The sequence below is a fragment of the Raphanus sativus genome, chromosome 4 (genome assembly GCF_000801105.2).
Source record: "Raphanus sativus cultivar WK10039 chromosome 4, ASM80110v3, whole genome shotgun sequence".
NCBI classification, from domain to species: domain Eukaryota; kingdom Viridiplantae; phylum Streptophyta; class Magnoliopsida; order Brassicales; family Brassicaceae; genus Raphanus; species Raphanus sativus.
Genome location: NC_079514.1, coordinates 32,961,050 through 32,985,410, shown reverse-complemented (window position 1 = coordinate 32,985,410; position 24,361 = coordinate 32,961,050). Strand labels below are relative to the sequence as shown.

Here is a 24,361-nt window from a genome sequence, read left to right as displayed (position 1 = left end):
GAATTCTCCTAAACAAAAAAAAAAATTTCTCAAGAAAAACAAACAAACAAAAAGTTAACACAACAAGGAGTATATTCCAACTCCATGAGTCCCGACACTTCACACACATGTAGCCAATAGAATTTCCTTGGGACCCTCTAGACTCCACAAACGGTCTACTTTACAGTTAACGGAGACGTTAACTGTCTGACGCGCTCTTTCGACGTGACACCACATCATTCGCCACGTGTAGATCCAACAAGACCAGTTCCACATAACAGACTGCGCGTGGCATACACTCGTCTCTCGGTGGCTAAACACTACCGTTTTAACCGCTTCTCTCGTCTTTCTCGCTTCCTCTTCCCACGGGGGCCTTCGAGTGTCTTCACAGATTAACAAAAACAAAGAAAGCAACACAGCAAACAAGACTTGTCTTCACGTATATATAGATAGACTCAGCTTCTAACGTGTCTCTCACATTCTAGCTTCATCCACGCGTGTGAACCAAGCAAACACGTGTGGTTTAACTGCTATCAGGCTCTCTTGGGCTTAGAGTAGTGGGCTCACTCACTAAACCATCACAAACATTCCGCCACGTGTCTCCTCCTCTGCGTCTTCTCTATATATCCTCGCTCTTCTTCGTCGATTCAAGATCACAAAACCAAACACAGAGCTTCAGGATAAAAAGAGAGAGAGCGGAGATGTTCATCGAGAGCTTTAAGGTAGAGAGCCCGAACGTGAAGTACACAGAGAATGAGATCCATTCCGTGTACGGTTACGAAACCACAGAGGTTGTCCACGAGAACCGTAACGGTTCTTACCAATGGATCGTCAAGCCCAAAACCGTCAAATACGATTTCAAAACAGACACCCGTGTCCCCAAACTAGGGTAAATCAAGTTTGAATCTCTAACTCGTGTTACGCAATAACCTGGGATCACATTTTTTATTGATTAATTAGGGTTATGCTTGTTGGTTGGGGAGGAAACAACGGATCAACTCTAACCGCTGGTGTGATCGCTAACAAAGAGTGAGTTTTTGTCTTTCTTGTTCTGATTAGCTTCTTTTGTCTGAAGGACTCGAGTTCGAATCCCCACCACACCTGATTTTCACGACGCGTGGCCACCTGGGGCTTTCAAATTCTCTCTCAGGAGAATGGTTTACTATTTTTTTTTCTTTTGTCTGAGATGTCAAGTTTTGTTTGCAGAGGGATCTCGTGGGCGACTAAAGACGGAGTGCAACAAGCGAACTACTTTGGCTCGCTCACTCAAGCGTCTTCAATTCGGGTCGGGTCTTACAACGGCGAAGAGATCTACGCTCCTTTCAAGAGTCTTCTCCCGATGGTGAATCCTGACGAGGTTGTGTTTGGTGGTTGGGACATAAGCGACATGAACTTAGCTGACGCTATGGCTAGAGCCAGAGTCCTCGACATTGATCTCCAGAAACAGCTCAGACCTTACATGGAGCGCATGGTCCCGCTCCCTGGTGTCTACGACCCTGACTTCATCGCTGCGAATCAAGGGTCACGTGCTAATAGCGTGATCAAAGGTACGAAGAAAGAACAAGTTGATCACATCATCAAGGACATGAGGTAAATTAACAACAACATGTCAAGACTTATATAGATTTGTTGGTTGGTTTTGTGTAATTAATTGCAATCTTATTAGGGAGTTTAAGGAGAAGAACAAAGTGGATAATGTAGTTGTGTTATGGACAGCCAACACGGAGCGTTACAGCGATGTGGTTGTAGGGCTTAATGACACGATGGAGAATCTATTGGCTTCTGTTGAGAAGAACGAGTCTGAGATCTCGCCTTCTACGCTTTATGCTATCGCTTGCGTTCTTGAAGGCATCCCTTTCATCAACGGGAGTCCTCAGAATACTTTTGTCCCGGGGCTTATAGAGCTTGCGGTATCGAGGAACTGCTTGATTGGTGGGGATGACTTCAAGAGTGGTCAGACTAAGATGAAATCTGTTTTGGTAGATTTTCTTGTTGGAGCTGGTATCAAGGTAAAAAAAAAGAAAGCTTCTTTATCAAGTAACGTATTTTGGTTCTTTCTTGTTAGTGAAGTAAGCTTGTGACTAATCTTTTTTTTGTTTGTTTGTGGCAGCCTACTTCGATTGTGAGCTATAATCACTTGGGAAACAACGACGGGATGAACCTCTCAGCGCCGCAGACTTTCAGATCTAAGGAGATTTCAAAGAGTAATGTTGTTGATGACATGGTGGCTAGTAATGGCATCCTCTTTGAGCCTGGTGAACATCCTGACCACGTCGTTGTCATCAAGGTTAGTTTTTTTTAAGAGTCCAGAGTCATTAGTTCTTCTTTCATTTTTTTTAGACACGTTTCAAAGATCTATTGTTGTTGTGTGTTGTAGTATGTACCATATGTTGCGGATAGTAAGAGAGCCATGGATGAGTACACCTCTGAGATATTCATGGGAGGGAAGAATACGATTGTTATGCATAACACCTGTGAGGATTCTCTTTTGGCTGCTCCAATCATCTTGGATCTTGTTCTTCTCGCCGAACTCAGCACCAGAATCCAATTCAAAGCCGAAGGGGAGGTTTGTGTTCTGCTACTTGAGTTTCTCTATGATCTTGTTTTTTCATGTTTGAATCATTTATATTTTCAGGGGAAGTTCCACTCTTTCCACCCAGTAGCAACAATACTCAGTTACCTCACAAAGGCACCTCTAGTACCGCCTGGGACACCGGTGGTAAACGCTCTGTCGAAGCAGAGGGCTATGCTGGAGAACATTCTTAGGGCCTGCGTTGGGCTTGCGCCAGAGAACAACATGATCTTGGAGTACAAGTGAAGGTCAGGGAGGACGAAGAGTTTTAGGATATGAGACTTTTTATGAATGCTCCATTGTCTTTGCTTATGTGAAGTGTGGGAGAAGATGGAGATGGTTATGGGTAATTTGTGTGATAATGATCTGGGAAGGTTAGCTAAGCTTTTGGATCAAATGTGTAATAGACTTAAAGAGTAACTATGTTTATGCCTCCTTGTGTTATATATCAAACTTTCTCTATTTTTATTTATCACTCAGAGACATTAAATACAGAACACAGAACTCCAAGAGAATCACATCAGAAGCATAAGAAGAAAACGCATATAGCTGTGTCTGAGTTAAGACCAGTAATGGGGAATGGGTGTGTGAGATCATGGCGAACTTTCAGAAGAGACTATCGTGAACTCGCCTTCACAGACCAGCGAGCCACCCACATAAGCTTTACCTTCCATCTTAGCAAGCCCGAAGCGTTTCTGGAAGTTGAGAATAGTCATCCTCATGACCAGTGTGTCTCCTGCAATGACTGGTTTGCGGAATTTCACTTTATCAACACCGCCAACGAAGAAGTTATCTTTAGATCCTCCTACTTCCGGCAGCAATACTATGCCTCCCACTTGGGCCATTGCCTGCGACACACACAGCCTCAACTTTCTAGTGAAGTACGAGTTATACTCACCTCAACCGAGAAATACCATCTTTCATCTAGAAAAGCACAGCTCATACACTAAAAACTCCATAAATTACTAATGTTAAGATTTTGATATTTTATAGATCTGTACTATATATTTTTCCTAAACTAAAAATATATATTTGATTTTAGTGTATACACATTAATAAACATTTTGAAATTCTATATTTTTATTAGTTTTATTATATTATTTGGTGTATATAAGATATCTTTCATAGAATTTAAATATGTTTTAGACATAATTATACTAAATCTTATCTCTATAATATTATTTGAGAAGTCAGTTTCATACGTGTCGCGCTCAAGTTAACTCTCCCGGTGGTTGATTACAATGATACCCTTAATGAATCAAATATATCTAATTATTATTAAATATTTATTTATCTTATTTTTTATTTTTTTTATTTAGGGTTTCCTTTTACTTTTTTCAAAGAACTTATATAAAAAAAAGTTTTAAATTTTAAAAACGAAAATATATAGTGTAATTCATAATAAGGAAATTTTACAAAATAATCTTGATTTTAAATGAAAGAAACAAATTCCCCTTTTAAAATATAACCTTAAACAACATAATATATATTTTAAAAGTATGAAGCATTTTATCTAAATCAATCTATATCTCAAATTATTAAAAAATAATTTAAATAACATAAATAATGATATTAAGATATCTTTAGTGAACAAAATTTAATGTAATCTTCTTTTTATGTTCCCTTTTATAATCTTCAAATAACATATATGATAAGGTGAATATTTATAAAACTTAAAACGAAAATATTTTTAAATATAATGTGATTTTATGAAAAGGGAAAGTTTAGAAAATAATCTTGATATGATAGTAAATAATTAATCTTTCTTTTTACAATGTATCATTTATGTTTTTATGAAATTTTGTACATATAATTACTTTATTTTGATAATTTTATTTTTGAAAATTAACATATATTAAATTACTAAGTCATATAAAATTAACATTTTCTTGGGGCTATTTACAACTAGAAAATTATAAATATATATACACAACTAAGATGAAAATCAAACAAATGCAATGAATATAATTAATATGATTTGGTTGAAATAGATTAGAAATAGTTATACTTGAATTTGATTCATATGTAACTCGAAATGCCAATAAATGAGTAATTAAACCAATCCAATTTTTTTACAAAAAGTCAAACAATAAACAAAAAATAATATATTTTCACTTATAGTGATTTTTTTTTTTTTTTTTTGAATAACCCGGTGTATCCTGGCATCCACCGAAGTGGATCCAGACTAGCGGCGAGTGTCCGTATCAGCCTACATTATCGGCCGGAGTACGCCTCGGTCACCGGACGCTGGGGGAGCCCAGATTTTAAATTATAGAACGACTCAACATATTACTAAATAAATATGAAATTCTCAAATAATTTTATAAATATATTAACCAACTATTGCAATTAAGTATCATTGTTATATTTATTTATGTAACTTTGAATTGATCGACACTTTCAGTTTATTTTTACTATTTAATTATCAAAACAACATATACATTAAATTACATAATCTTCTTAAATATATATATATATATATATATATAAATCTAAGATAAGAATCAAACTACATGAAATTTTTTTTTAAAAAATAATCAAAATTTTAGTTTGTATAACAAAAATATCTTAGTTGAATTGAAACGGTAAATGTTATATGATATATCCAAATAATAACCAAACAATCGAGATATTATATATATCCAATTATACATCTAATTAAAATAAAATAATGTAACATAAAATAAACCATGCATATTGATTATAATATAAAAAAAATAGTTAAAAAAATTAAAATTAATAAATTATAATAATGTAAATAAATTATTATAATATATTTACTTTATAAGTATTTATATCCGTGCATGAGTACGGGAAAATCACCTAGTTAAAATATATTAAATGTTAAGAAAATATAAAGATACTTTTGAATATAAAACTAACAATATAATAGTTAGAAAAACTAACAATATAGTGGTTGGTTTGTATTTATATAAAATGTATATACAGATAGGTTATTAATTTATAATATTAATGAGACCATATATTTACAAAAAAAAATTCTAAAAAATACTATTTTATTATTTTATTGATTTGTGTCAAATTTTGATATTTATTAATTTATCAAATATTAATTTATAGAGTTCTTGCTCAATATCGAATTTGATCTATCCAATCCAGTTATTATGACCTCTGAATATAACTTTTAGCAAAATGAGCTTAAAGTCTTCAAAATGAGATTCGAAGTTTGTAGTTAACTGATTTAAAAAAAAAAACTTTGAAGTTTGTTATACCTCAATCATGAGAACACCAGGCATGGTGGGTCGATCAGGGAAATGACCAGGGAAGAAACTGTCATTGATTGTGACATTCTTAATAGCTACAGCTGAAACACCAGGCGTGTACTCTATCACTCTATCCACCAGCAGAAACGGAAACCTAACGAGATCAAAGAAACAAGAAAATAAAAATAAATAAAAACTTAAAGAAGAAAACTCATCAACTGCCAGAAAAGTGTACCTGTGAGGCAATATCTCTTTGATCTTGTTAATGTCCATAACCGTTGGAAATGCTGAAAACTCTGGAGATTAAAGAAGAGACGAGTTGAGCTAGTTAGGGAGGATTGAAATGTCACACAGACATCAGAAATTTTCTTACTGAGTTCGATGGGGGTATCTTTCTCGGATGAGACATTATCGCTATTGTTTGAACAACGAAGCGCAAGGGAACTTGGTCGCTTGTTGTGTAGGAGAGTAACAGAATGAGATCTTGAGGAAAGAATGAGAGGGATTCTAGGCTGATTATCATGATGACTCAGTGAGTCAGAGCTCAGGGATAGTACCAAGTTAGACGCAATAGCCATTATGAAAGACACAAACAATGAAGAGAGTTTGTCTGCCCCTCATGCTTCCCCCAAATGCTTAAATATCCCTGTCAAACTATTCTATTTGTTCTTTTTCTTTCAAAACACGTTTAAAGACCTTTGGTGACAATGTTTGTGGAGGAAGTAAGGAATGAGATTCATTCTTCTAGGCATAATCAATTCTGGTGGTGTTTAGTTCCTACTTTGGTTTACTGGAAACGCTCTGTTCCTAGACAAAGTCGAATGAAACATTTTTCTCCTCGCTAAATTAACTAAACAAACAGAAAAAAATGGAATGAAAATTACAAAATATCATCTCCCTTTTCGTCATGGTCTCCTTCATTTTCCTCGGCTCTATTTATTGGCCGTTATCTGATATAGACACTAAAGACAAAAATTAATCTCATGAGACCTATGTTGTAATTTAGATGGTCTTGTCTCTTACAAAAGTAATTTTCTATCTTTAATGAAATTGAGTTAAAGGTAAAATTATCATCTCTTTATTTCTCTTCTTCCACATGTTTGTCTCCTCCTTTTTCTTTTTCCTTTTCCTTTTCCTTTACCAATAGAAACTGTTTTTCTTCTTAAATGACTTTCAAATTTTAGTTTTTAAATGCTTAATCTCTTATATTGTTTTATATATTTACTAGGGTAGACCCGTCCTACGGGCGGGATTTGATGTATTTTTGTTTAAAATATACTTTTTGGAAGTGTTTATGTGTTTGTATTTGGATTTATCGATCTTATGAATGTTCTTAGTTTTTAAAATTTTTGTTCAAGATAAAGTGGTTGGTGTCGGACCAAATGAAAGAGTAATTTATTCTAGTGTGAGTGAGTTCGAGAGATAGTGAGATTAATTATGCAATAGATTAGGAAAGAATGTTAATGATATATACAGTAAAAACTCTATAAATTAGTAATGTTGAGACTTTGATATTTTATTAATTTATAGAGTTATTAATCTACAAAAAAATTTCTTATTTTGATTTTCTATTTGAAGATATATTTCCTAAAATAAGAAAATATTTGATTTTAATGTCTATATATTAATTAACATTTTGAAATTTTACATTTATATTAGTTTTACTATATTATTTGGTGTATAATAATAATGATATGTTTCATAGAACTTAAATATGTTTTAGCTATTTTTACTAAATCTCATTAAAATATATTAAATGTTAAGAAAATATAAAAATAATTTATTGTAGATATAAAATAAATAATATAACGGTTGGTTTGTGCTTATATAAAATATACATACATATAAATTATTAACTTATAATTTTAATGAGATCACATATTTATGTAAGATTTTTTGAAAAATATTATCTTATTATTTTATCGATTTGTGTCTCGTATTTTGAATTGGTCCAACTTAAAACAAAAATAATAATTTATAATATTTATTAATTGATTGAGTATTAATTTATGGATTTTCTACTGTACTTTGAAGTTTTTTTTAAAAAATCTTTAAACCTGCTAATTTCTTCTTAAAATGTGAATCAATATAAAGTTCTGTTAATGTTAAAAATTTCTTTAGTAGACACGTGACTTATTACCATTTAATATTTACTTGGTTGGTTCCTAGTGATTAAAAAGTGGTTTATTTTATAAGAAGACCATGTCAACGCTTCATTCCGATTGAGATGGTTAAGTCTATCATAAATTAATTGAACGATGTGGCGGTGATAGTGTAATAATAGGCTTTGTGCGTTCTTTTATTAGATCCTTTGGCTGTGTTAGTAGTTTGTTGTTCTTCAAAAAAAAAGTGTTAGTAGTTTGTAAACCCACTGTTTGGACAATGTAAGCTGGCTGTTCGATTAGGTAAATTTGTGAACGGGAAAAAATGTTCAACTCGCAGTGAACATAACTATGTGTCTATTTTAAATTGTGCAGGCATATGAAGACACAGATGCAATTATTGTGTGCATATGTGTGCCCGTCCATGGTGGTAACAGAGATTAGTATACTGCTGTTAGTTTACCGTAACAGAGTGAAATTTGAAATCAGGTAAGGGTGCATTTCATAGATTCTAAAATATTTCTATGTAAACTATACAAGTCACTACAGCTGCTTCTCATGTATCAAGAGAGGCCATGGCTCGCCGGAATCAACTTCTGGTCAAGGAGGGGCATGTCTACCCCATGAGCTCGCCACCTTTCTTCAAATTACAGACCTCCCAAAATTTCAACATTTGGACTTCGACGATGTCGTTACAGTAGCGGCTTTTAGATAGGCAATCAAAATGGAAGAAGCTGCCATCGCTGGTGAGTGATTCTCTTAGTATAAGAGGGAGCAAGAGACATGTAGCGAAGCGGACTCTCTTATTTGTAGGTATATATTCTCTAAAATGAAGGAAAGAGGGGTAGTCTTAAGAAAACACTATCATGTTGATTGACCAGAAACACTATCATGTTTTATTTTTTTTGAATAAATCATGTTTATAGATTGAAGAAACACTATCCTGTACATCTCGTCCTGCAAACAAACTAAGATTCTCATGTCATCCAGACAAAGCATTTTTCTTCACATCTTTTCCCTTGGCAAACCAACATTTCTCATTCTGCTGTGATTTAACAACTGATTAGCTCTTGTCACTTATCAAATAGTCCTCGGGTTTACTCCCTAATAGATCCACTTTGGTAAGATCTCCGCTGCAACAAAATAATCATCAACACCGATTCCTCCTAGATTCATAGTATTTTATTATGTACTGATAGTCCATCAATGTTTCTTCTCTTACAGACCATTGTACATGCTGATCAAGAAACTTAGACAAAACAATTCCTTCTACTAAGGGTGCCTTAGCTCCTCTGCTTGATCCATTCGTTTCCTTTAGTGGCTCTACAGATAGAATCTTTTCATAAAGTCCCGTTCTTTACAAATTACAATAGCAAAAGAAAATAAACATAATGAAAAGTATTATGAGCAAAAACATTGTCTGAATGATGAGATTTAATGTTTTTAGCTATCATCTAAATTAAGAGAGCTAAGAAACCGTCTGTAGGCTGAAGTGAAGGTAAGCTTGGTTGGATCAGGAGGACTGAGAAACGTTAGTAGACGGAAGTTGAGAAAATCTTGATTGGATCAGGAAGATTTCGATTATCATTGCTGCTTGCCACAGAAAACGCAGATGACTCGACCCCTCTCAGAATCTTTCCGGGTACGGATTGATTGAATGCAACCGTAAACCATTACGCCTTGATTGACCAGAGATGGTGGATTGATTTCAGGTTTAGGCCTAATTAAAAAAAGAGAGTCCAACAAATTTAAAGCAAACAAAGAAACCCAAAGTAAACAAAGTCGTAGAAGAAGAGTTCCAAGAGAAGCCACATGTCAGTTCCTAATGAAGCTATTTATTGGTGTATCGGTTTGCCGTTGATGGAGAATCTTGATTCACCGTCGCGTATCATCCCTCCCCTGTCGGTGTTGATACTGAGAAGGTCACACATGTTGGATTCCTCCGAGTGGCAGTGACTGCAGTCTCCACAATCTCCGGTGAAGATGGGAAGAACGTGATCTCCTGGTTGAAGCTCAGCCACTCCTACAACACTCTCCACAATGCTACACAACAACAGCAAAACAAAACTCAACTCTCTAAACCCTAACAGCAGAGACCAAAACTGAAAAAAGAGAGATTTTCGATCCTGGTGGTGTAGTATTGAGCTCTCTTTGAAAGCCTTTAGTCAAAAAAAAAAGTATTGAGCTCTTTGATGAGTTCCTGGTTTCTACTGAAGGAGACATCGATTGTTGAATAGAAGGGTTGGTGAATAGTTGACCAAAGTCCAGATTCCACAATAACAGCAATCGAACCTCAATTGTGGAAGAAAATCTGTCGGACTTCAAATCGGAAAGAAAAATTTTGGATTTAGCCATTTTCGGAAAAAAAATTTATTTCGTTTGAACAGATTGATAAGATGGTTTGAGAGGAGGAATGCATAACTTTTTATACTCGCAGATGCACCGACTCACTGATCTTAACCATGCATTGAAGACTTTGTTGGGGTTAATTCAATTAAATGGATTAAAGACGATGAAGGCATACCGTTACAGACGTTTGAGAGACAAGGACGAAGATCAAAAGTCTGAAGAAAGACGAACTACAATTATTGGGCTATTGAGCTACTTCTATATCTAAAGTTAAACCCATCCGATTTTTTAGCCCAGAAGCACTTCAAAATGTATATGTAAAGAAAGATGCCCAACTCACCAGAATATCTAAGTTAATGAAACGGGGAGTATTGAGAGCACAGGACACGTGTAGATACGTGAAACTTCGAATTGTTGACGTGTCTTGATGAGAAGAGAGTAATGCTCTTCTTTATAGTATTAGACTAGGGTTGGCCCGCCCTACGGGCGGGATATACTTTACTTGTGATCTAAATTATTATTTTTTGTATGAATTTGTGGTTTGTGTTTTATATTTGTATTTGCAAAAGATATATATAATACTAATAATTTTTGTCTTTTAAAAAGTTTTAGGTGATAAAGAATTATATATGATAAATTATATTTTGATTGTTAAGAATAATTGTTTATGTATTAAAGAGTTGTGGCATTGATATGTGGTGAGGGTTTCAAATGGTTTTTAATTTTTCATGTTTTTTTTCTGGTAAACTTAATTTTTCATATTGTTTTTATTTTACAAAAATTTGAGCTCATCATGTTTTTTTTAGCTATCATGTTATTTGTGGTTTTTAATATTTTGGATCCGGAAAGATCAGGTAGTGGATAATATTTTGTGTATGCTATAAAAGAAATTACTTTTAAAACATTTTATTAAGCAATAATGGTTAATTTATAGGTGACTACTTTATAAATTGGAAATTAAGTCAAATAACCCCCAAAAAACTATAATTCACTAACTAACCGAAAACTCACTCTCTCTCTCTTACTTTCGCTTTCTATCTTTCTCTACTCTCTCTCCCAAAATCTAATTTCCCTTGTTTTAGTTATTTAGCGAATAATCTCTTTATAAATCTTGTAACTACTTACAAAACAGGGTAATCACAAAAGTTCAAAAATGCGAGGACTTGTATCCAAGTTTGTATTTAAAATCATCAAAATATGAACAGTTGAATTTCCAAATGCGTTGTTCAAAAAAAAAAACTTGCTAAACATAAAAGCTGTTATTCATTTTATTATTTTTATGCGTCCTTCCGTGCGCATTTGGAAGAACTCGACTTTTAGTTTTTCTGTAAGATTATATCATTTATTTGATTGTCCTATGATCTGAATAAATATATTTCATGTCATTCAATCTTGTAGTTAAACTGTTTTTCATATCTTTTCATTTAGAAAGAACATATCCTTCTTGTTAGCCAAAAAAAAAAAAAAAGAACATATCTTCACTGTTCTGGAGAGATTCGGCTATAAGCGTATATCATTAAAGCACTTTCAACTTCAAAATATTGCACACAACAATAGCAACTTTAATTTCCGTTAGCATGTATACTTTCACTCCAAGTAGTAAGATAAATATCTTTCCTGTGTAATAATGATTAGTTACTTTCATCATAGAACTTATCTCTGTGACTGGGTCAGTATGATAAATTATCAACTTTCTAACTTGATCAATTAAGTCTTGCGTGCCTTTTTGAGAAAACACTCAAATGCTAAAACCAGTAGCTCTCAACAGTGCTCCCGTCGCAAGCAGGCTGAACATGTGTAGTGGCTGTCTCCAATGGACGTGAATGTTGCAACGGATCATAATCACTTGCGGTAGGGTTTTCGTTTCCATATCTCTTGATTCTGTCAGAAGCCTTGCAGGATACACATGAGTTGTTCATAACTCAGTATTTCTGTTCACCAGTCCCATGAGATTTTCATGACTGTTAGAAAGAAGAGGAATGAGAAAGATGATGAGTCTGCAGAAACTCTTGCAAAGGATTTAAGAGCGTTCAACGCTCTTACACACTACTCACAAAAAAACATGTTGCAAGATCGTTCAACAACGCTCTTACACATTACTCACAAATAACGGATCAATAATGCAACGGTGGAAGCAACAATGATCACATATCAATAGAAAAGATAAGAATGGAGATAACATTGACAGTGCTTAATTTCAAGCTATCTAGATGATCATGTGATGTAAAGTTATTCAAGTACTATGTTCTTTAACAACAATTTGTTCCAGATATGTAAATCAAACAGAATGCATCAAGAGACTACTTACGTACCATACCGTGTTCCCGATAAAAGCTTGTGCACCAGGTGGTTGCAGTCAGAATTGATAAGCATCATGCCCTTCACTCTGTCAAACAATAACTCAGAGTGAGATTCAAGTCCTAACATTGCTTTATTCTTAAAAAGTGAATATAGTAGCCTTAGACAAAAACACACATGTAATTGTGAAAGCACAACCTGTTTTTGCAAACAGAAAACATCAATTAAGCTGGAAACATAAAAGTGCAAGAATAGATATGGAATTTGGTCACTAAACTACCTTGCTAAGAGATGAAATTTTCGCTCAATCATCTCCAAAGCCTTCTCTACAGCAAGGTAATGTGCTCCTTTACTGGGAACACGGTTCTTGCTAAGAACATACACTCTTAGAGTCTCCCTTCGTAACCTTATCATAACAGAAGAATCCTGACACAACAAAGTTCTCGTTAGTGTGAAGACCATACAATAACCTAAAGCATAATCTGTTCTTTGTTTACCTGATGCATACTCTCTTGAGTGCTTCAATAGCATTCTCTGGCGTCGACAGCTCATTGTTCCAAGCAAGAGTTGTAGCCAACATTGAGCTTCCACCAAATTCATTAAACTCAACTTGAGTCAACGGGAGTTCCGGAATGGCTGGTATCTTATGAAACAGAAACCAAAAGCTTCAAAATTTAGGCTACAAAGTCTTAATGACATGAAAAAGAGGAGATTATGAAGAAGCTTGCCTCAAGGCCAGCGTACACAGCAATGAAAAGTGCATACCCAGCATGACCATAACCTGTTTTCACTCCGTCAAGACAAAACTCATGTCAGCTCTGAAACTGATCTCAAAACTTGTATAAATGCATCAATTGTCACTGAGATCATTTGATTCAATGTTAGTTGAACCTTCGATGAAAGTGGAGAACTGAATGAGAATATATATGGATCTGGTCCTTGTAGACGTAGCCAACAGTACCAATCAACATAACTCCGGCCAAAATCGTACCCTTGATAGCAGTATCCCCATTTGATCTGTCATCGCTCTCGGCCGTGGGGGATGTAGGCGTCATCTTCTTTATTGTCATCGCTGTATCTGGGATTGAAGAACCATCGGAGACTCTTAGGAGGAGCGGTGGTGGAAGAAGGCGGAGAAGAGGTTGTTGCTTCTTCGTTTATTTGAGGGAAGAGCATGGCTTGAGGAAATGGCATCGTCTGAAGGAGGAAGAGGTGAAGGTGAATGGAAGGGAAGAGGATCTGAGATCTAAAGTGAGTCTTCTAAGTCGGTGGACATTCACGGTGGCTGCCATCATATTTTCAAAATAACTCATTCAATAAAGATCTGAATAGAAAAGCTTGGTAATGAAATTTAAGACGATTTAAGACAATTAAATCACAACGCAACGTTACAGAATCCAAATCGTCCCTCTACCGATCGGAGATAAACGAAGAACACAAAGGTTCACCTCGCGACTGATTAGGGTTTCCATCGTCCTTTGGGTCGCAAACGCCCGCACGCCATGAAGCCCAATGTCAGGCCCGAAATTATGAAAGGAGCACTTTAATGAAACGTAGCGTTTCATACGTGTCAGCGCCATGGAGCTCGAATTTCTGAGCTGGCATCCCATGTGGACACCACAGAAGGGATTAAAACAGTTCTTTATATATATAGACTAGGTCGAGCCCGCCCTACGGGCGGGATACACTTTGTTCCCTTTGTTTGTTATTTAGATAATATAATTTAAAGATTGTGTTTTTAGTTTCCATTTGCAAGAGATGTATATGATAATATTTTGTCTTTTAGAAAGTTTTAGGTAAAGAGAGATTATATGTGATAAAATATATTTTGGGGGTGTATTCAATTTAACATTTGATGTGATTTAATTTTAATGAAGTTTTAGATGATTTCAATAAATTGCAGAGATTTAGGTGATTTTTGTTAAACTACTCCAGAATATCATCTAAAATCAAGAGATGTGATTTTTATTTTTTTTAACTAAGAAAATCCATCTAAATATCCTTAAAACACATAAAACTTTAAAACTCACAACTTAAAATATTTTCAATAACAATGGATTTCAGAGTACTTTACGAAATGTCAAGTTCAATAACAGTGAATTTTAAATGAATTAGTTCAATAACAGTGTATTTTAAATAATTTTTTAAAATTCATATTTGAATAACAGTGGATTTATCACTTTAATACAAATCACCTAAAACTCTCGGTTGAATACACCACCCCCTTTACTTGTTTCTAATTGTTGTTTTTTTATTAAAGAGTTGTGGCATTGGTATACTGTGAGTGCTTCAAATAGTCTTCATGTTGTTTTTCTAAAAAAAAAAATTGATTTCGTATTTGGTGTGTTATTTATGACTCCTAATATTTGGGTTTAGAAGGATTGAGTTGTCTGTAATTTTTTGTGTATGCTATAAAATATTTATTTTTATGTTAAAATCATAATCTTTCGACATGCTATTGGAGTTGAAATGATGATTATTTAAAGTTGCATTTCTTATTAAAAATAGAATATTATATTAAGTGAGAAGAAGATAGTAATACAAACCTAATCAAAATAAGAAAATATTGAAACTGGAAAGTATAAAAACTGAGTAGTAGCTGATGAGTGTAGGCGTTTGACAGTCACCGTAAAACCAACATCACTGATATATATATATATAACGAAGTTACCCATATTATCAAATGTTATTGACTAATTTATAAAATATAATTCTTATGGTAATTTAACTATACATATTCAAATATTATATATTGACTGACTTGATAGTATTTCATTACTTTTTTGTTTATTAGATATTTATATATTTTATATTTATATATTTCTAAATTATTTTTATATATATAAACATATGTAAATTTTATATTTAATGATTTAGCATATGCTTGGATGCAGAGTTATTGGTGTAGTTTAATGAGTCAATATGAGTCTGTGCTAAGTTGATAACAAAAAAAATCATACGTGTAGATGTAGATGATAAATATGTTTGGTACTAAATTTATATTTATTTGAATTTAATTTTTTTATTTAAACTATTTAATATAGAAATTTATTAAATCAGTCACTGTCTGAGTAGTGTATAATATTTGTTTTTGTATATTAGTAGTGTAGAATATTGTTAAATGCATTTTGACATTCTAAGCTTTTTGGGAACATCATGTCTATCTTCGATGATATTGTAAGAGTAATCACTTTCTCATTTTATAACCATTTTCTTTTTAACATGCAATTTGAGTGATTCGATAATAATGTGAACTTGGATTTCTTATAAAAAGTAGAATAATATTTCATGCAATGATAGCAGAAAAAAAATAATAAGAGAGCATGAAAACCGAAAAGTGTGAAGACAAATTGTGGGAGACGGTGGGAGGACACTACGGACTTACGGGGAGAAATTCTAAGATGTTTAGTCATTGTGAAAGAGTTTGTGTTGTGAAGATTGTGATGAACTGGGTAATTGGATACATTTATACAATTGTGGAAGGTTTGGGGTGATTAATTGTGATTAGCCATGTGTGTTACACGACTGATACTATGTTCATTGTAATATCTGCAATATAACCCATATGATTTAAACCATCGTTTTGACACATCAGTTGTATTAAATTAATAGATAGCATCATTATATTGATGTAATATGGGACTGGTACTAACTATCATTTGAAAACGAATAAGTTTTGTTTGGACCAGAGATTTGTAGTATATTAGCTTTTGCTTAGATTACGAACCAGCACTTGTTTCCAACAGAAACAAAGCAGGACCAATTGTAGGACGTCTTAACATATCCTCATTTAGTTATACTTGGTTTCAGATTTCCATCGAACCACAACTCTAAATGTCCTGCAATGATGTAAACTGTGGAGATTGAGTGAGTGTTGTCACGATTAAATCGTATAGGTATGAACCTTTGTTGTTTTCAGATAAGCTTTGAGTTGCACTATTCCAGGGTTGATAGAATATCTAGAAAACCATTTGAAAAGAGAAGAGAGCAGTATGTTTGTCTATTATAAACATTTCATAAGCAGTTTTATCTCTGTAATATTTTATTCTTCTGTATTTTCCTTTTTTATCAACTTCTTCTGTTATGGTCTAAAGAAAACTAAAAACAATTGACTGATTGAGTCTATTCTTGTAGGATCGTCGTCTCTCTGTCCTTCTCAGCCAGCAATGAAGGCTCAAATTCATCTTTGGATCTCTTTCTATTCTCGGATGATCGTTCAACCTCCTTCCATTCAAGCTCTTCCTCTCTTTCTTCAAGTTCCTTCTCCTTCAAGTTTCTTCTAACTTGAAGCTCTCTCTTTTGCTTTTCACATTTCTTTGTCGTTGAGACTAATTGTGCTTCCAAAGACTGTTTTAAATCATAATCCCTTTTTTCTCATGCAGCTCCAGGGATTGTTTCCTTACAGATTCCACCATAAGCTATATCATCTCTTTATATTATTTCCATTGTAGTCTACTAAATCTTCATCCAACATCACACTAAGTTCAGTCCTATCAAACAAAAACAGTAAGAAACTAAAAAAATCAAGAGACACCAAACACTATGGCCCTAAGAGTAAGAGACTTACTGATGTCCAAATCTTCTCACCGGATCCTTCTCCAGTACGTGGTGGTGATGACTCAGGTTCTATGGTGATCTAGATACCATGTTCTCTGCTAAAATGAAGCAAAAAAAAACAATCTATAACTCTAAGACTGTGACCAAAGAAGAAGAAGAAGCGATAAGGTAATCAACAAAGGTTCAATAAAGATATGAACACAATCGCTTGATAATAGTTTAAAAATACAATGATCATGAGTTGAAAGAAAGGAAGAACATTTACATCAAGGAAGAAGAATCTTTACATCAAGAAGCATGTTCACACCCAATTAACTCGCCACAGCTTTTCATGTTCCTCGCCTCCCAGATCTAAGAACTCGCACATCAAGTGAAAGAACAGTGGCCAGCGCAAGATAAACCGATGAGTTAGCCATTAGACTGCAATAAACTTTTTTGGGATTACATGAAAAAAAAAAAAAAAATTCACTGGAAAGTGTACAAAAGGGAAACTAAAGAGACGGAGAGAACTTGAAGAGTACCCATATTCTGCTCCAAATCACTGAAACTCATAAGAAAAAGAAGATGCTTTTACATCTAAAAACCTGATCAATTGCACCTCGACAGTGGAAGAATGAACATCTCAGCCAACGCGATGTGTGTGGATCGAGATGTATGTGAGTGAGATGAGTAGAATTGAGATGTAGAGATCGCGATTCGCAGAGAAAAGATCGTAACTTATTTATACCAGAACTCGCCGACGAACATCGCAAACAAAAGCTTCGAGGTGGGCTCACGAATTAAGAGGATTTAAGACGATTAATCACCACGAAAACCATTACAGGAACTGGATCGTCCCATCCACCGATTCCGAAGAGAAACGATAATCATAAATGCGTTCTTCACCACCGATTAGGATTTCTCTGTAGTCGTATGGTCGCTGGGTCTCAAAACCGGAGAGCAACGCGAAGCCCAATTGGAAGAGACGATGAAAGTCGAAGTCCACAACACTGCGTTTCATTTAACGCGACACGTGTCGGTGTCACATAGACTCTATTTCTGACCTGGCATCTGATGTGTCAGCAGGAGAGAAACATCCTCACTTTATAGTAATAGATTACATGATTCAAAGATATTCATTACGAAATTAAAATTTTTGGATCTAAAAAAATCTTATATTGAAAAATCAGAGTTTTAAGAAATTAAATATTAATGACTATGAATATGAATTGTTGGTATTACATGGATAACTAAAACAACTATAAAAACCAAGACAATTAGAAACATTTAGATAAATAAAATGATTAAAATAATTATGTATTAATTATTTATAATAAGATGTTAAATGTTATTCTGATTTTATTACAGCTAATTATAATTAGTTAAAGTTTTGATACAGTTACATATAAATATTATATTTTAACAGGTAATAATTTATTAAAAATGTCATAATATATTAGTGTTTTTCCTATAGACGGTAAAATTCTAGTTTTCAACATGTGTAACTTTGTATAATTTACCAAACATTTTCACATCTGATTTATTTGGTACAGCTATTACAATTTTGTAATGACGAAAATTGGCAAAACCAACATTTATAAATTTGGTTTTCCATATTAGATAAGCTAATTACAAATTTTATGTGGGTGATCTGACTAATATAATTGAGATTAACTAGTATAATTTGTACAATTTTAAAATTTCAGAAATTGAAAAAAGTTATAGGAAATAGGGTATTCCATATAAAATATGCAAACATATATCTAAATTGGCATAATGAAACAAAGATTCATTTAATTTATAAGTTAAGACACATCTTCCCTTTTGTCATTGCTAATAGTAGCGACGTTCTTAATCAGTACTGCTGAAATACCAGGTGGACACCTCAAGATCCCTCAAAAAGAATCTTTCAAATATGGGTCTCAACGAAATCTCATCAACTGCTAGAGAAATGTACCTATGAGGGAATATCTCTCTGACGCTGTTAATGTCCATAACCGTTGAAACTTGAAAATGCTGGGAACCCTGGAGATGGAGGCTAGAGAAGAGAAGCGTAAGTGGGGAGGGTTGAAATTTCACATCAGTACATCACACGGACATCAGAAAGTCCAGAAACTTTATTACGGAGTTCGGTTGGAGTATCTTATTTGGATGAGACGTTATCGCCATTGTTGGAAGCGTAAGAGAGATGGATTGTTTGTTAGGTAGGACGAGAAGAGATTGAGAGCTCAGGAAGAGAAACCAGTTGGACGTAGTAGCCATTGTCAAAGTAACAATGAAGAGGCTTTAAGAGTTGAGAATATAGACAAACAAAAAGGCCTATTAGCTCAGTTGTTTAGAGCGTCGTGCTAATAACGCGAAGGTCACAGGTTCGATCCCTGTATAGGCCATATTTTTGTTTAATTTATTTTTTTTTCTGATCAAATTATTATAGAGTATGGAATGGAGATTTTATTTACGATTTGTCAACGATCCAGAATACTCACTAGTCGGATCTGTTTGTTATTGACCTTCGATGGAGGAAGTTCTACTAAACCATCTTATGAAATTTGATCAGAAAATAAAATCTATAATAATTTGATTAGAATACTTACTAGTCGGACCTGATAGGCCATATTTTTGTTTAATTTATTTTTTCTGATCAAATTATTATAGAGTATGGAATGGAGATTTTATTTGAGATTTGTCAACGATCCAGAATACTCACTAGTCGGATCTGTTTGTTATTGACCTTCGATGGAGGAAGTTCTACTAAGCCATCGTATGAAAAGGCATAGGCTGGAAGTTCTCAATGAAGTGGAGGGTGAAATTGAAGAGTTGAGAAGTAGGAGAAGCTATGTGGATGATGATATAGCCTTATGGAGGCAGGATGGGAATCGTTTCGCAAATCTATTGTCTACTAAGAAGACCTGGTTGTATATGAGACGGGCGCAGCCTGTTTGTAATTGGAATAAAGGAGTGTGGTTTCCTCAATCTACTCCTAAATTTTTCTTTATGCTATGGGTTACTGTTAGAAATAGATTGCAAACTTGCGATAGAATGCAGAAGTGGAATGCTACTTTGGATACATTGTGTATTCTATGTAAAGAAGAACAAGAAACTTGTCGGCATCTTTTCTTTAAATGTCGATACTCGGAGAAGATATGGAAGAATCTGGTTAGAGGTATTATGAAGGAGAAGTTCACTGTTGAATGGAATGAAGTTCTAGAAACTATCTCACAGTTGAGGTCTACTCATACAGCGACTGAGCTGTTCCTCATTCGGTATGCCTCTAAAGCTTTGGTGCATAGTATTTGGAGAGAAAGAAATGCATGTAGGCATGGTGAGCAACCGAGAGATGAAAGCGTACTGATGTATTGTGTAGACAAGCTGATTCGGCTGAAGTTCTTGCAGTCAAAGGAAAAGGGAAGAGATATCTTGAGGAAGGCTTATGTGTTTGGTTTGGATCCAGATTATAAAAGCAAAGAGTAGAGGCTTGTAGAGATTTTATTTCTTTGATCCTATTTAAAGTTCAAACACTGATGCACTGATGTAACAAAAATTTTGATTGAATAAATTTTACATTCATTCAAAAAAATTATGGTAACTAGTTTGGAGGCAAGTTGGCTTTTGAAAGAATCTTAGAATATTAAACCGTTTAGTTATTGTGTTTGTTGTTATAGCTTTTACAACCTTTTGTAAATTAAACTAAATAATCTTTTATCTACTCTATTAATTGTCTTACTTTTTATCTACTATAGATAAGTCTTAGTAGGACCATTTAATTAATTACTTAATATGACATGATAATTATTTTAGTGTTTCAAAAAAGATTATTATAAGTCTAACAAATCTGTTGTGGAAATATAGATTTTAATTTTATTTTTAACTATAAAAAGATATGTTAAGAAAGAAATCTAATAAAATCTTACTAAAAGTTATAAATGTTTTTATAAGATAAAAATAATCAATTTCTTAATTAGTAGTATAGTATTATTATATATTAATATCGATTAAAATTCTATAATAAAACAATAAAATAAAATTATTTGTTATTTTTTATAAATTTCATAATATATTGTATTAAAATAGAAGTACTATATGAAATAAATAAAAAACTATATAAAATTGGTAAATTAACCTGTTTTATTTTAAAAGTGCTTCCATATAAATAAATAAAATAAACTATTATTCACCGTTAAAAATGATTAAAATTCATAAACTATATATATTTTATACAAAAACATTAGCATATGTTAAACTTTTATATATACAACTATATATTATTTTAATTAATTGAAAACTCATAACAATATATTATCTAAAATGATTATATACAAAATATAACCGTATATAACAAACTTTTAGTTCCCGTGTAATTTACAAAATAAGATATGAGAAAATTTTAATAATTCAAAAGATACTAATAAAAAGTATACAAATATATTTTATTGTCATTATAAAAAATTCAGTTAAGAAAAATACAAAACTATTACCAAAAATTTACATATTTGTATACAAATATATTTTATTGTCATTATAAAATAATCAGGTAAGAAAAATACAAAACTATTACCAAAAAATTACATATTTGTTTTTATAAAATAATGCATTAATTTGGTAACAAAAATATTCAAAGTCATATTATCTTTCATACTCAAAATATTTATGTTCTTTTCAAATCTTTTTGTGAGCAAATATAAGATTTTGAAAATAATTATTCTAAACTCAAAGTGAAAAATATCCCAAATTTTATAATAGATAAATCATAGATGAGTGTAATAATTTAAAGTGGATTACACGCAAAAATACTATTGTAAAAATCGAAAGTAGTATAATATTTTGAAATCTTAATTTAGTAACAAACAATCATAATAATTAATACCATAACATCTAAAAATTCTTATTTACTAAAATAATAGTTTCTACTATATATAAAATTTACCAAAATAATATGACTAAATTAATAAAACAGAACATTCTATTTATTTATAAAATCCTGCAATATACTAAAATGATAGATAGTTAATTTTTTAAATACAGCATGTTAATATAAATTATATTAAATGAATATAATTTCTGTAGTATAACTAAATAAATTTTAAAACTGTATTGAATGCAAACTGTATATTTTTAAAAGAAAAACATATTTTAAAAGAGATTTTCTATTTTCTATTTGATTATTTCAGATTGTGAATTTATTGCATTGTACTCAAAAATATATCGGAATATATAAAATGTATAAAAAATTTATTATATATTAATAATGTTGAATAAAAAAGTAAAAAGTATAAATTAAATCATTATATATTAATAATGCTGAATAAAAAACTTAAACTAAAATGTAAATCATATATTTAAACTTTATGATTGTATCAAATGTATGCATTTATAAAATGAAAAATATGTCCGCGATAATGTGCGGATTAAATTCTAATTAAATTTTAAATGTGATACCAAATCAAAGTGAATGTGAAAAACACGTAGCTATAATAATAACCTCACCAGTCACCACTTTATCTTCAACTTTTATCATCAAAAATAAATTATTTTGGAATTTTATAATAATATGAGATCAATAGATCATATAACTAGTTTGAGCTTTTTCAAAATTTTGTTTTTTTTACAAATTTAAAATATATGATCAGGTCACTAACACATTTAAAATACTCAAATCGTGGAAGTTTGCGATTGATTGGATGGTTCAAAACCTTTGAATTATTCCCCAAAGGTGAGTCATATATTGGGTGTTAAAATTTGAAATTAAAACATGTCTTAAACACAATAGAAACAAATATTTTATTTCTCGGACCGGCTAGATCCAGAGCACATGTAGACAGGGCAATTTCCTATTTGTTTACCTTGGCTTCATTCATGAATGATATTAAAAATATAAATAATTTCTTAAGTAATGTCTAGACGAATTCAATGGATACAGGCGTTATAAAAGCCGTTGCTTTTTCCCCTTTGTGTATTATAAAAATCTCACCTTTACAAAACCCATTTCTATATCAGTGGCAGCCATAGTTCTCTACTTCGACCCTCTCATGGAATCCAAGCCTCTCGGTCTAAACCAGCTCACACCATACCAAATGTACCAGGCTCAGAAGCAGCTTAACCATAGAACCCTCTCTCCAAACCGAATAAGAACGAAGAAACTCTCAGCTTCTTCCTCCAACTCCCAGAAGCTCTACAAAGGCGTAAGGCAAAGGCATTGGGGAAAATGGGTCGCTGAGATCCGTCTACCTAAACGCCGGACCCGGCTCTGGCTCGGAACGTTTGGAACCGCCGAGGAAGCGGCCTTGGCTTATGACCAAGCCGCTTTTCAAATCCGTGGAGATGTCGGAAAGCTTAACTTCCCAAACATCAAACACGAAGAGATCAATTCTCTCCCTTCCTCTGTTGATGCCAAGCTCCAAGCTATTTGTCAGAGTTTGAGAAAAACAGAAGAGACTTGCTCTGTTTCGGATAAAACAGAGGACATATGCTCTGCTGCGGATAAAACAGAGCTTTTCTTGCCAAATACAGAGCACATAGAAATGAATTTCTCTGATGATTCACCAAGAAACGATAAGAACTCGTTGTGGGATGAGTCTAAGTTGGAATCTTCGTCTTCAGAACATGGCATAACGTTCCTAAAATTCTCGGATTCTGAGCTCGACGAGATTGGGAGATTTTAGTAAAACAAATGATGAACAGAAAGAAGCTCTCAAGCTTGACAATGGCGTAAAGTAAAGCTTAGAGAGAGACGACAAAAGGAACTTTTCTATTATATTGAAAAGAGTGATAGTCATGTGACTATATACAGTTGTCCTAACAAACTAACCGGAACAAACCGGATAAAGTAATTACAATTGCTAAACGGAAATGTCATAACCAGTGTCTATACATCAAACCGGTATCTATACATCAATATTCCCCCTCAAAATGGCGCATATATGTTAATAATGCCCATCTTGCTTAAGAGATGCCGGAAAGGAGTAGGGTAGAGAGGCTTAGTCAACAGGTCTGCGAGTTGATTTGCTCATCGAACATGAAGTGTCTTGATTTGTCCAAGCTTAACTCGTTCCCGAACAATGTGACATGCACGTTCCATGTGCTTAGTCCGTTCGTGGAAAACAGAGTTATTGGCGATGTGCAGTGCAACAGTGTTGTCACAGTAGAGAGGAGCAGCTTCAGAAATGTCAATCCAGAGATCTTCCAGAAGATTTCGAAACCAAAGCATCTCTCGTACGGCATCAGACATGGCGCGATACTCTGATTCAGCTGAGGAGTTGGAAACAACATCCTGTTTGTTTGATTTCCAAGAAATCAGTGAGTTT

The 24,361-nt window shown here is 33.2% G+C and overlaps 3 protein-coding genes, 2 long non-coding RNA genes, 1 other non-coding gene and 1 pseudogene across 8 annotated transcripts; 3 read left to right on the top strand and 4 right to left on the bottom strand.

Annotated features, from left to right (window-relative positions):
- The first annotated feature begins 630 nt into the window (after window positions 1–630).
- LOC108855267 (inositol-3-phosphate synthase) lies at window positions 631–3,023 on the top strand. Its single transcript, XM_018629038.2, has 7 exons — window positions 631–868; window positions 940–1,008; window positions 1,186–1,569; window positions 1,646–1,988; window positions 2,090–2,266; window positions 2,357–2,545; window positions 2,615–3,023. Exons 1-7 carry the CDS (start codon window positions 681–683, stop codon window positions 2,795–2,797), a joined length of 1,533 nt encoding a protein of 510 aa, XP_018484540.1. The 5' UTR covers window positions 631–680; the 3' UTR covers window positions 2,798–3,023.
- LOC108855268 (uncharacterized) lies at window positions 2,969–6,693 on the bottom strand. The gene is made up of 4 exons (XM_018629039.2): window positions 6,149–6,693; window positions 6,011–6,071; window positions 5,785–5,929; window positions 2,969–3,399 (listed from the first exon to the last, which is right to left on the bottom strand). Exons 1-4 carry the CDS (start codon window positions 6,351–6,353, stop codon window positions 3,145–3,147), a joined length of 666 nt encoding a protein of 221 aa, XP_018484541.1. The 5' UTR covers window positions 6,354–6,693; the 3' UTR covers window positions 2,969–3,144.
- Window positions 6,694–8,680: 1,987 nt separating this feature from the next.
- LOC130511309 (uncharacterized) lies at window positions 8,681–10,232 on the bottom strand (annotated as a pseudogene).
- A 910-nt stretch (window positions 10,233–11,142) lies between these two features.
- LOC130510887 (uncharacterized) lies at window positions 11,143–13,778 on the bottom strand. The gene is made up of 3 exons (XR_008944685.1): window positions 13,022–13,778; window positions 12,805–12,950; window positions 11,143–12,612 (listed from the first exon to the last, which is right to left on the bottom strand). It is a non-coding gene; the product is annotated as an uncharacterized LOC130510887 (long non-coding RNA).
- A 2,765-nt stretch (window positions 13,779–16,543) lies between these two features.
- Window positions 16,544–18,131, bottom strand: LOC108852539 (uncharacterized). Of its 3 annotated transcripts, none has more exons than XR_008944856.1 (4): window positions 17,603–18,131; window positions 17,347–17,511; window positions 17,092–17,179; window positions 16,544–17,014 (listed from the first exon to the last, which is right to left on the bottom strand). It is a non-coding gene; the product is annotated as an uncharacterized LOC108852539 (long non-coding RNA). The 3 variants fall into 3 exon arrangements; XR_001949533.2 differs by having other exon boundaries at window positions 17,347–17,501; XR_008944855.1 differs by having other exon boundaries at window positions 17,092–17,176; window positions 17,347–18,125.
- Window positions 18,132–19,376: 1,245 nt separating this feature from the next.
- Window positions 19,377–19,450, top strand: TRNAI-AAU (transfer RNA isoleucine (anticodon AAU)). The gene has a single exon. It is a non-coding gene; the product is annotated as a tRNA-Ile (tRNA).
- Window positions 19,451–22,927: 3,477 nt separating this feature from the next.
- On the top strand, window positions 22,928–23,876 carry LOC108852987 (ethylene-responsive transcription factor ERF056-like). Its single transcript, XM_018626453.2, has one exon. It carries the CDS (start codon window positions 23,087–23,089, stop codon window positions 23,717–23,719), a length of 633 nt encoding a protein of 210 aa, XP_018481955.1. The 5' UTR covers window positions 22,928–23,086; the 3' UTR covers window positions 23,720–23,876.
- Window positions 23,877–24,361: the final 485 nt, after the last annotated feature.